Source organism: Pseudorca crassidens, chromosome 2, assembly GCF_039906515.1.
Source record: "Pseudorca crassidens isolate mPseCra1 chromosome 2, mPseCra1.hap1, whole genome shotgun sequence".
NCBI classification, from domain to species: domain Eukaryota; kingdom Metazoa; phylum Chordata; class Mammalia; order Artiodactyla; family Delphinidae; genus Pseudorca; species Pseudorca crassidens.
Window position 1 is genome coordinate 57,336,117 of NC_090297.1, and position 13,587 is coordinate 57,349,703.

The 13,587-nt window shown below is 39.4% G+C and overlaps 1 protein-coding gene across 1 annotated transcript in view; it reads right to left on the minus strand.

Annotated features, from left to right (window-relative positions):
* Nucleotides 1-13,587, minus strand: part of DNAI4 (dynein axonemal intermediate chain 4) — a 125,470-nt gene that overhangs the window by 62,940 nt on the left and 48,943 nt on the right. Inside the window, 1 exon segment of the mRNA XM_067726508.1 lies at nt 219-374. Coding sequence (XP_067582609.1) covers nt 219-374 — 156 coding nt within the window.

A 13,587-nucleotide genomic window follows, 5' to 3' on the forward strand; every position in this document is an offset into this window, starting at 1 on the left:
AGATTCATGGTTGTTAGAGGGGAAGGAGGTTGGGGGGTAGGTGAAATGGGTAAAGGGGGTGGTTTAATTATAGAGTGACAGATAGTAACTAGACATGGTGGTGATCACTTTGTAGTGTAGACAAAGATTGAATTATACGTTGTACACTTGAAATTAATATAATGTTATATACCAATTTTACCCCAATTTTTAAAAAACTGAAATAAATGAAATCTTACTTTTTTCTAAATTACTCCCTGGCAGTCTTTGGTCCCAGTCTTTAGAAGGTATGCTTGCTTTACTACTTGAATCAACTGTAGATCTTTTTACTGGTAAAGATGAAAGCTCCATAGCATTATAAGAATCGTACAAATCCCAAGCAGTGGACATTATGCCTAAATAAAGAAACAGAAAGGTACAAAGTATTTTGAACCAAATTCTAATATTTTCGCTTATATATAACGAGTTATAGCAAAATCTAAGATAAGAAAATCTATTGTTCAGGGAAAAAATACTATTGTTTTCCAACAATGGCAGGAAGTAGGTAACGATGAAAAAGAAATAAATCAAGAGGACACCTTAAGAGATCCTTAGCCTTTACACTTTTAGCATCTACAAATACCTTAATGTTTTAGTAATAGCTGCAAATAATCCTCACCATCTATTCTGATCCCCATGCCTTCCTCTCTTTATCCCAAACTGTTGCCACATAATCTCATTAGTCTGTCAGTATAGGGCTGCCTTGATATGGTCCTGGACAACCATGTTATAATAAGGTTTTAAGGTGCTTTACTTAAGGTTAACATATAACATACTATATTCTATAGTACTTTTTATTTGTAATCATATAATTCCATTTTTATCAAGTTAAATTTCCTATATACTAATGTGTAAAGATTGTACTTGGGAAAGTGACAGACTGTTCTCAGGAAATTTATAGACTAGTATGGTTATTACCTTCTCTTTTTAAATTTTTGTTTAATTTATCTATATTTAATCAAATTAGCAAATATAACAATGGCCTCCAAACAAAAACTGGTAATGTTATTTATCTTTAATATATAAAAATAAAAAGTGCCCAACCCCTTTTATTGCTGATATAACAATGAAATTCTCATATATAAATTATTGTATCAGTGACCATGTAATGATATATTCCTACATGCTAACCTTACTAAACTTTCACTTAAAGTACAATGATTTAATAAAAAGTTATTTTCCCTGAAAATCAAAACAGGATCTAGATCTAATAAATGCAACTACTTCATTGTTAGAACTTTTATTTTCATGATGTGGAATGAAAGAGCTCTGGTATTTAACAATTTTTTCAATTAGTAAGAATGTTAATTCACATCTCATAATAACATTTCTATCTTAATGAACTTATCTTGATAGTATGTAACAAAGTCATGCACAGAGTAAATAAATACCTAGTATATTTTGCTGAATTGAAAAGGGTACAATTTCCATGGTCACAAAGTAAAAGACCTTAGAAAGAAATTATTTCTTTGAATTTTGAATTACCTAACCTTCTTTTTCTTCCGTTAACTAAAAGTTTAGGAAGTTGAGCATACAGAAATATATTGTTACATGGTCACTAATAAGATAATTGTTACATAAATAAATATACAAGTTATAAATGAGCAATGTAAGATGTTTTGGTGATTTAAAGTTGTTTCTTCTTTAAAGATAACAAATAACATTCATTGGTAATTTTAGTTTAGGTAACATCATTACATTTGTTCACTGGAATAAAAATTAACCTAAGAAACAGAAAACCTAAGAAACAGATATTATGTACATGCCATAATATCATGTACAAGGTAGAATAATAAATAATGAGTGTGACTTCCCAGTTTTATACTGTCATACACTATTAAAGAAATCTTATTTTAATTACTATCAGAAAAAAAAGTATTCCCTACTATATGTATGTTTTGAGCATTTCTGTGTGTACGATTGTGTAAAGTTGTTACAAGTTTTAAAACATTGTTTCTATCTACTAGTTTAATTCAGACTATAAAAGAGTAACAATTGGCCACGTAACATTTATAGAAAAATAATTTTGGGCTTCTCTGGTGGCACAGTGGTTGAGAGTCTGCCTGCCGATGCAGGGGACACGGGTTCGTGCCCCAGTCCAGGAAGATCCCACATGCCGCGGAGCGGCTGGGCCCGTGAGCCATGGCCGCTGAGCCTGCGCGTCCGGAGCCTGTGCTCCGCCACGGGAGAGGCCACAATCGTGAGAGGCCCGCGTACCGCAAAAAAAAAAAAAAAAAGGAAGAAAAATAATTTTATTTTAGCTGAGTAAAAGGACATGCTTACTGTAAAAGAAAAGGTAAGACTTACATTTCCATCACCTAGAAATAATAACTGCTAACATTTTCATGCATGTCTTTCCAGACTGACATATATATGTGTTTGTATATGAACAAATATAAATGCATATTTTTAATAAAAATGAGCTCATATCACACATACTTTTTTAAAAGAATTTTTATTGTAGTATAATATACATAGAAAACAAACTGTCTTTATGAAATCTACTGAGTTTTAGGATTTAACTGTATTTTCAAAAGTTAGCCAGGAACACTAATACATTTATTGAATTATCCATTTTTTTGAAATGACACTTCTGTAATAAATTATTGTATGTATACTGTTAGGTGGGAAAACTTTTCCTCAGTTCTTGTGAATCTTTACAGAGGCAACTTCAGCTAAATTGACATTTCTGGCTTCTCTATGTCCCTCATTCACTAATTGCCAGGGAAAGAGAAATGGCTAATCCTATAGGAGAGTTTAGGAGAAGGAATTGCAGCTCAGCCACTTCTGGATTCTTTTGTTAAGCCTGCTCACTTGCAAAAAGCATGCATTCTGGTCTGTTCTCACCCATGCAGAGGAGGTCTGTGCTTTTCTAGCTGTGCCAATTACTATTGGTAAGATCTATTCTGGAGGGGAAAACAGCAAGTCCACTTAGCTGTGGATTTAAGGCTACATTTTTCAATTAACTTCATCAGTAATAAAGGTACTACTTTTATTTCCTTCTCTGTGACTCCTGAATCTCTTTCAATTTCAACCAAAATCAGGCAAGGAAGACATGCTTTTTTATTGATCCATAAAATCTCAATACTTACTTGGTCTGTATCAAATTCTTTAATATAAATTGTACCATTATTTTTAAAATTTTTATTGGAGTATAGTTTATTTACAGTGTTGTGTTAGTTTCAGGTGTACAGCAAAGTGAATCAGTTATACATATACATATATCCTCTGTCTTTTAGATTCTTTTCCCATATAGGCCATTACAGAGTAGAGTTCCCTGTGCTATACCCATTATTTTAATAAAACCTTTATTGTGAAATATATACCTTCACAGAAGAGTGTATAACACATATATGTGAATTAAGAATTAATACCATGTACTCACAAACCAGTATAAGAAATAGAACATTCTTAGATGCTTAGAAGCCCCCTGGACACTCTCCCATCATAGGCCCCTTCCTTCGAGCTACCTCCAAAAGAAGTATTCACTTTGCGTAACTTTTGTATTGATCATTCTCTTGCTTTGTTTTAAGGTTTTTTTCTCCTATGGCAAATGCTATTGGGGTCCTGCATGTATCCATTCTGCATCAGCTATTACTTGCCAATCTCCCAACTACCAGCACCTGCATTTCTCTGCTTGGGTCTGTCTTTGGTCACCAAGACCACTTTGATGTCCATAAATTAGGCTGGGATTGCCAAGGAACTAACAAGCCCATCAACCATCAAACAATGTATACCTAGATAATACACTGTCTAGTTAAAAAAACAGAATAGCAAACACTAACACAGATGCATAAGGAGAAAACAAAACCACTATTAGATGAGGACAATTAGATGAGGACTCCCAAGAGAAGACAAGCAGAACTATCTGGGCCATAATCTGACTTCAGCTTCTTTGAGAGTTTATAAGAGACACTTAGAGGGAAATCACAGGGTGAGACCATGAGTAAGTCCTTGGAAACACAGAGCTTAACCCACTAACAGCACCTGACAAGCTAGGCACTGAATGTCCACTGAAAACATGGTCAGGGTAAGTGGGCTGCTTTGTGTTTTCTGTTCACCATGACTTCTCTGCTGCTCTCAGGAGTATGGTAAAACAGAACATGTCTGTGAAGTGAAATGAGTTTCCTCAACTTACCTAAGGAGACCTACTGGAAAGGAGAGTAGGGACTATATTAAGAATGGTAAAACCCAGCTAGATACAGAGAAGGATCTGGGCAGATTCACCTGAGCATTCTGTCCTCAGGTTAAGAAGATGGGACTCAGAGTTTCCAGTTCCACAGTTAAGGGGCTTGGAAGTTGCCATTCTGTACTAACAACAAGTAAAAAATTAAACAGACTGAAAAATCAACACCTCTTCTTGGATCTGAAAAAGAGGTAAGGACACAGGGAAAAGAACTGCTGCCTCTAAGATTGGAGAGTCACAGTTTACTGCAGCAGAGACTCAGAAGTAGAAACTGCTGTGGGAACCAGTTCTGGGGTAGGAAAACCTGAACTGTAAATGATGAATTGGTGCAGGTTCAGTGTGGACAAGTCTGAGAGTTAAAAACTCTAAGGGGCCCAGTCATAGGGAAGCCCCTGCATTTTGTGAGCTTTATCTCCAGGAGCTGGACCAGATTCCCAGAGTGAGTATGAGAAAAAAAAAAAAAATCCCTCATGCTTCTGGTAGGGGAAGGGGAAAAGGAACCATTCTGAAATATACCAGAGCACTCTGTTCTTAACAATGCCTGCCCTCAGAATAAACTAGTTCAGCAGAGAACAGCCTGCCAGGGTCTTTTCAGAGCCTAACTGACCTGTGGGAAGGGAAATACCCAGCACCAGCACACTGGAGACGTCTTGTCCTACCTAAGGGTGGGGAAAAAAACTGAGACACATTTGTGAAGTTCATAGTCCACAGGAATAGGTACACTGAAAGGCTGAAACCTAATCAAAGGACTAAAATGCCTGCCTCCTCCACACCTTACCACCACAGTACTAAAGGCCTATTTACAGCAGCTCCTTTTACCTGATACATCATGTATCATATGTATCATACTAAAAGATCATACTAAAAGATAAAAAAATCATACTAAAAGATAAAAATCATACTAAAAGATAAATCATACTAAAAGATATAAAAATCATACTAAAAGATAAATCAAATCATACTAAAAGATAAAAAAAATTTTGAAGAGGTAGAGCAAGCATCAAAACTAGACATGGCAGGGATGTTGGAATTATTAGACCAGGAATTTAAAACAACTGTGATGAATATGCTAAGGGCTCTAATGGATAAAGTAGACAAAATGCAAGAACAGATTGGCAATGTAAGCAGAGAGATGGAAATCATAAAAAAAAGGACCAAAAAGTGAGAAACCAAAAACACTGTAGAAGAATGCCTTTGATGGGCTTATTGGTACACTGACGAAAAATACAGAACAGAAAGAAGGGAAAGAAGAAATCTTATTTGAAGACATAATGGCTGAAAACTTCCCTAACCTTGGGAAGGAGATAGGCATCCAGATCCAGGAAGCCCAGAGTTCCTAATAAGAGGAAACCAGGGCTTCCCTGGCGGTGCAGTGGTTGAGAGTCCGCCTGCCGATGCAGGGGACACGGGTTCATGCCCCGGTCTGGGAAGATCCCACATGTCGCAGAGTGGCTGGGCCCGTGAGCCATGGCCGCTGAGCCTGCGCTCCGCAACGGGAGAGGCCACAACAGTGAGAGGCCCGCGTACCGCAAAAAGAAAAAAAAAAGAAATACCACTCTGTGCATGGCCACAACTGTGAAGTAAGGAAAGCCCTATCTAAGGAAAAGGTGGCTAGTGCTTCATCCAGCCAAAGAGGTCAAAGTGGTTCTGGAAACTTTGGTGGTGGTCGTCGAGGGGGTTTTGGAGGGAATGACAGCTTTGGTCGTGGAGGAAACGTCAGTGGTCAAGGTGGCTTTGGTGGCAGATGTGGTGGTGGCTATGGTGGCAGTGGGGATGGCTATATTGGATTTGGTAATGATGGAAGCAGTTTTGGAGGTGGCGGAAGCTACAATGATTTTGGCAATTATAACAATTAATCTTCAAATTTTGAACCCATGAAAGGAGGAAACTTTGGAGGCAAAAGTTCTGGGCCCTATGGTGGTAGAAGCCAATACTTTGCCAAACCACAAAACCAAGGTGGCTATGGTGGTTCCAGCAGCATCAGTAGCTATGGCAGTGGCAGAAGGTTTTAGTTGCTGCCAGGAAACAAAGCTTAGCAGGAGAGGAGAGCCAGAGAAGTGACAGGGAAACTACAGGTTACAACAGATTTGTGAACTCAGCCAATCACAGTGGTGGCAGGGCCTAGCTGCTACAAAGAAGACGTGTTTTAGACAATACTCATGTGTATGGGCAAAAAAAAGCTCGAGGACTGTATTTATGACTAATTGTATAACAGGTTATTTTAGTTTCTGTTCTGTGGAAAGTATAAAGCATTCCAACAAGGGTTTTAATATAGATTTTTTGTTTTTTGCACCCATGTTGTTGATTGTTAAATGTAATAGTCTGATCACGACACTGAATAAATGTGTCTTTTTAAAATGTGCTATGTAAAGTAGTTAGTCTACTCTGAAGCCATTTTGGTAAACTACCCCAACAGTGTGAAGTTAGCATTCCTTCAGGGTGATGCCAGGTTCCATGTGAAATTTATTTACAACCTGCTTGGATGGAGAAGCCATTGTCTTCAGAAACCTTGGTGTAGTTGAACTGACAGTTACTGTGTTGTGACCTGGAGTTCACCTTTAAAAGGGTCACCCAAGCAAAGTCATGGAGTTTCTTGGCACATCCTATGCAATATATCTAAATTGAATTATGGTACCAGATAAAGTTATAGTTGGGAATGAAGCTTGTGTATCATCTTTTATCATGTGTAACCAATAAACGATTTAATACCCTCTTGAAAACAATGCTAAAGGGACTTCTTTAAGCTGAAAAGAAAGGATGCTGATTAGTAACAAGGAAACATGAAAGAACAAGTCTCACTGAAAAGGTAAATATATAGTAAATGGATTAATCACTTTTAAGCTAGTATGAAGATTAAAAGAAAAAATAGTAAAAATAGCTATGATGACAATAATTAGTCAATGAATACATAAAATAAAAAGATATTAAATGTGGAGAAGGCGGAAGATGGCGGAAGAGTAAGACGCAGAGATCACCCTCCTCCCCACAGATACACCAGAAATACATCTACACGTGGAACAACTCCTACAGAACACCTACTGAAGGCTGGCAGAAGACCTCAGACCTCCCAAAAGGCAAGAAACTCCCCACGTACCTGGGTAGGGCAAAAGAAAAAACAGAGACAAAAGAATAGGGACGGCACCTGCACCAGTGGGAGGGAGCTGTGAAGGAGGAAAAGTTTCCACACACTAGGAAGCCCCTTCGCGGGCGGAGACTGCGGGAGGCGGAGGGGGGAGCTTCGAAGCCGCGGAGGAATGCACAGCAACGGGTGCGGAGGGCAAAGCGGGGAGATTCCCGCACAGAGGATCGGTGCCGACCGGCACTCACCAGCCCGAGAGGCTTGTCTGCTCACCCGCCGGGGCGGGCGGGGCTTCGAGCTGAGGCTCTGAGGCTCGGGTTTCGGCTTCGGACGGAGCGCAGGGAGAGGACTGGGGTTGGCGGCTTGAACATAGCCTGAAGGGGTTAGTGCACCACAGCTAGCCGGGAGGGAGTCCGGGGAAAAGTCTGCACCTGCCGAAGAGGCAGGAGACTTTTCCTTCCCTCTTTGTTTCCTGGGGCGTGAGGAGAGGGGTTTAAGAACGCTGCTTAAAGGAACTCCAGAGACGGGCGCGAGCCGCGGCTAAAAGCGCGGAATCCAGAGACGGGCGCGAGCCGCGGCTGAAAGCGCGGAATCCAGAGACGGGCGCAAACCGCGGCTAAAAGCGCGGACCCCAGAGGCGGGCGGGAGACGTTAAGGCTGCTGCTGCCGCCACCAAGGGGCCTGTGTGCGAGCACAGGTCACTCTCCACACCCCTCTTCCGCGGAGCCTGTGCAGCCCGCCATTGCCAGGTTCCCGGGATCCAGGGACAACTTCCCCGGCAGAACGCACAGCGCGCCTCAGGCTGGTGCAAAGTCACGCCGGCCTTTGCCACCGCAGGCCCGCCCCGCACTCCGTGCCCCTCCCTCCACGCCGGCCTGAGTGCGCCAGAGCCCCCGAATCAGCGGCTCTTTTAACCCCATCCTGTCTGAGCAAAAAACAGACGCCCTCCAGCGACCTACACGCAGTGGCAGGGCCAAATCCAAAGCTGAGCCCTGGGAGCTGTGAGAACAAAGAAGGGAAAGGGAAATCTCTCCCAGCAGCCTCAGAAGCAGCGGATTAAAGCTCCACAATCAACTTGATGTACCCTGCATCTGTGGAATACCTGAATAGACAACCAATCATCCCAAATTAAGGAAGTGGACTTTAGGAGCAAGATCTATGATTTTTTCCCTTTTCCTCTTTTTGTGAATGTGTATGTGTATGCTTCTGTGTGAGATCTTGTCTGTATAGTCTTGCTTCCACCATTTGTCCTAGGGTTCTATCCGTCCATGTTTTTTTTTTAATTTTTTTTCTTAATAATTAATTTTAATAACGTTATTATACTTTACCTTCGTTCGTTCTTTCTTTCTTTCCTTTCTTCCTTCCCTCCTTTAGACAACGAATCATCCCAAATTGAGGAGGTGGTCTCTGACAGCAAGATTTATGATTTTTCCCCATTTACCTCTTTTAGTGAGGGTGTATGTGTATGCTTCTGTGTAAGATTTTGTCTGTATAGCTTTGCTTCCAACATTTGTCCTAAGGTTCTATCCGTCCCTTTTTTTTTTTTCTAGATAAGAATTTTTTAATTCAATAACTTTATTATACTTTATTTTTACTGTATCTTCTTTCTTTCTGTCTTTTTTCCTTCTTTCCCTCCTTCCTTCCTTCCTCCCTCCCTCCCTCCTTTCTTTCCTTCTTGCCTTCTTTCCTTCTTTGCTTCTTTCTTTCTTTCTTCCTTCCTTCCTACCCTCCTTTCCTTCTTTCTTTCCTCATACTTCTACTAATTCCCTCTACTTTTTCTCCCTTTTATCCTGAGCCGTGTGGATAAAAAGCTCTTGGTGCTCCAGCCAGGAGGCAGGGCTCTGCCTCTGAGGTAGGAGAGCCAACTTCAGGACACTGGTCAACAAGAGACCTCCCAGCTCCACATAATATCAAACGGCGAAAATCTCCCAGAGACCTCCATCTTAACACCAGCACCCAGCTTCACTCAACGACCAGCAAGCCACAGTGCTGGAAAACCTATGCCAAACAACTAGCAAAACAGGAGCACAACCCCACCCATTAGCAGAGAGGCTGCCTAAAATCATAATAAGGCCACAGACACCCCAAAACACACCACCAGAAGTGAACCTGCCCACTAGAGAGACAAGATCCAGCCTCATCCACCACAACACAGGCACTAGTCCCCTCCACCAGGAAGCCTACACAACCCACTGAACCAACCTTAGCCACTGGAGACAGACATCAAAAACAGAAGGAACTACGAACCTGCAGCCTGCAAAAAGGAGACCCCAAACACAGTAAGATAAGCAAAATGAGAAGACAGAAAAACACACAGTAGATAAAGGAGCAAGATAAAAATGCACCAGACCTAACAAATGAAGAGGAAATAGGCAGTCTGCCTGAAAAAGAATTCAGAATAATGATAGTAAGGTTGATCCGAAATCTTGGAGATAGAATGGACAATAGAATGGACAAAATGCAAGAATCAGTTAACAAGGACCTAGAAGAACTAAAGATGAAACAAGCAATTATGAACAACACAATAAATGAAATTAAAAGTACTCTAGATGGGATCAATAGCAGAATAACTGAGGCAGAAGAACGGATGAGTGTCCTGGAAGATAAAATAGTGGAAATAACTACTGCAGAGCAGAATAAAGAAAAAAGAATGAAAAGAACTGAGGACAGTCTCAGAGACCTCTGGGACAACATTAAACACACCAACATTCGAATTATAGGAGTTCCAGAAGAAGAAGAGAAAAAGAAAGGGACTGAGAAAATATTTGAAGAGATTATAGTTGAAAACTTCCCTAATATGGGAAAGGAAATAGTTAATCAAGTCCAGGAAGCACAGAGAGTCACATACAGGATAAATACAAGGAGAAATACGCCAAGACACATATTAATCAAACTGTCAAAAATTAAATACAAAGAAAGCATATTAAAAGCAGCAAGGGAAAAACAACAAATAACACATAAGGGAATCCCCATAAGGTTAACAGCTGATCTCTCAGCAGAAACCCTACAAGCCAGAAGGGAGTGGCAGGACATACTGAAAGTGATGAAGGGGAAAAACCTGCAGCCAAGACTACTCTACCCAGCAAGGATCTCATTCAGATTTGATGGAGAAATTAAAACCTTTACAGACAAGCAAAAGCTGAGAGAGTTCAGCACCACCAAACCAGCTTTACAACAAATGCTAAAGGATCTTCTCTAGGCAAGAAACACAAGAGAAGGAAAAGACCTATAATAACGAACCCAAAACAATTTAGAAAATGGGAATAGGAACATACATATCGATAATTACCTTAAATGTAAATGGACTAAATGCTCCCACCAAAAGACACAGATTAGCTGAATGGATACAAAAACAAGACCCTTATATATGCTGTCTACAAGAGACCCACTTCAGACCTAGAGACACATACAGACTGAAAGTAAGGGGATGGAAAAAGATATTCCATGCAAATGGAAACCAAAAGAAAGCTGGAGTAGCAATTCTCATATCAGACAAAATAGACTTTAAAATAAGGACTATTAAAAGAGACAAAGAAGGACACTACATAATGATCAAGGGATCGATCCAAGAAGAAGATATAACAATTGTAAATATTTATGCACCCAACATAGGAGCACCTCAATACATAAGGCAAATACTAACAGCCATAAAAGGGGAAATCGACAGTAACACATTCATAGTAGGGGACTTAAACACCCCACTTTCACCCATGGACAGATCATCCAAAATGAAAATAAATAAGGAAACACAAGCTTTAAATGATACATTAAACAAGATGGACTTAATTGATATTTATAGGACACTCCATCCAAAAACAACAGAATACACATTTTTCTCAAGTGCTCATGGAACATTCTCCAGGATAGATCATATCTTAGGTCACAAATCAAGCCTTGGTAAATTTAAGAAAATTGAAATTGTATCAAGTATCTTTTCTGACCACAACGCCATGAGACTAGATATCAATTACAGGAAAAGATCTGTAAAAAATACAAACACATGGAGGCTAAACAATACACTACTTAATAATGAAGTGATCACTGAAGAAATCAAAGAGGAAATCAAAAAATACCTAGAAACAAATGACAATGGAGACACAACAAACCAAAACCTGTGGGATGCAGCAAAAGCAGTTCTAAGGGGGAAGTTTATAGCAATACAAGCCCACCTTAAGAAGCAGGAAACATCTCGAATAAACAACCTAACCTTGCACCTCAAGCAATTAGAGAAAGAAGAACAAAAAAACCCCAAAGCTAGCAGAAGGAAAGAAATTATAAAAATCAGATCAGAAATAAATGAAAAAGAAATGAAGGAAACAATAGCAAAGATCAATAAAACTAAAAGCTGGTTCTTTGAGAAGATAAACAAAATAGATAAACCACTAGCCAGACTCATCAAGAAAAAAAGGGAGAAGACTCAAATCAATAGAATTAGAAATGAAAAAGGAGAGGTAACAACTGACACTGCATAAATAAAAGAGATCATGAGAGATTACTACAAGCAACTCTATGCCAATAAAATGGACAATCTGGAAGAAATGGACAAATTCTTAGAAATGCACAACCTGCCAAGACTGAATCAGGAAGAAATAGAAAATATGAACAGACCAATCACAAGCACTGAAATTGAAACTGTGATTAAAAATCTTCCAACAAAGAAAAGCCCAGGACCAGATGGCTTCACAGGCGAATTCTATCAAACATTTAGAGAAGAGCTAACACCTATCCTTCTCAAACTCTTCCAAAATATAGCAGAGGGAGGAACACTCCCAAACTCCTTCTACGAGGCCACCATCACCTTGATACCAAAACCAGACAAGGATGTCACAAAGAAAGAAAACTACAGGCCAATATCACTGATGAACATAGATGCAAAAATCTTCAACAAAATACTAGCAAACAGAATCCAACAGCACATTAAAAGGATCATACACCATGATCAAGTGGGGTTTATTCCAGGAATGCAAGGATTCTTCAATATACGCAAATCTATCAATGTGATAAACCATATTAACAAATTGAAGGAGAAAAACCATATGATCATCTCAATAGATGCAGAGAAAGCTTTTGACAAAATTCAACACCCATTTATGATAAAAACCCTGCAGAAAGTAGGCATAGAGGGAACTTTCCTCAACATAATAAAGGCCATATATGACAAGCCCACAGCAAACATCATCCTCAATGGTGAAAAACTGAAAGCATTTCCACTAAGATCAGGAACAAGACAAGGTTGCCCACTCTCACCACTCTTATTCAACATAGTTTTGGAAGTTTTAGCCACAGCAATCAGAGAAGAAAAGGAAATAAAAGGAATCCAAATCGGAAAAGAAGAAGTAAAGCTGTCACTGTTTGCAGATGACATGATCCTATACATAGAGAACCCTAAAGATGCTACCAGAAAACTACTAGAGCTAATCAATGAATTTGGTAAAGTGGCAGGATACAAAATTAATGCACAGAAATCTCTGGCATTCCTATATACTAATGATGAAAAATCTGAAAGTGAAATCAAGAAAACACTCCCATTTACCATTGCAACAAAAAGAATAAAATATCTAGGAATAAACCTACCTAAGGAGACAAAAGACCTGTATGCAGAAAATTATAAGACACTGATGAAAGAAATTAAAGATGATACAAATAGATGGAGAGATATACCATGTTCTTGGATTGGAAGAATCAACATTGTGAAAATGACTCTACTACCCAAAGCAATCTATAGATTCAATGCAATCCCTATCAAACTACCACTGGCATTTTTCACAGAACTAGAACAAAAAATTTTGCAATTTGTATGGAAACACAAAAGACCTCGAATAGCCAAAGCAATCTTGAGAACGAAAGAAGGAACTGGAGGAATCAGGCTCCCTGACTTCAGACTATACTACAAAGCTACAGTTATCAAGACGGTATGGTACTGGCACAAAAACAGAAAGATAGATCAATGGAACAGGATAGAAAGCCCAGAGATAAACCCACGCACATATGGACACCTTATCTTTGATAAAGGTGGCAGGAATGTACAGTGGAGAAAGGACAGCCTCTTCAATAAGTGGTGCTGGGAAAACTGGACAGGTACATGTAAAAGTATGAGATTAGATCACTCCCTAACACCATACACAAAAATAAGCTCAAAATGGATTAAAGACCTAAATGTAAGGCCAGAAACTATCAAACTCTTAGAGGAAAACATAGGCAGAACACTCTATGACATAAATCACAGCAAGATCCTTTCTGACCCACCTCCTAGAGTAATGGAAATAAAAACAAAAATAAACAAATGGGACCTAATGAAACTTCA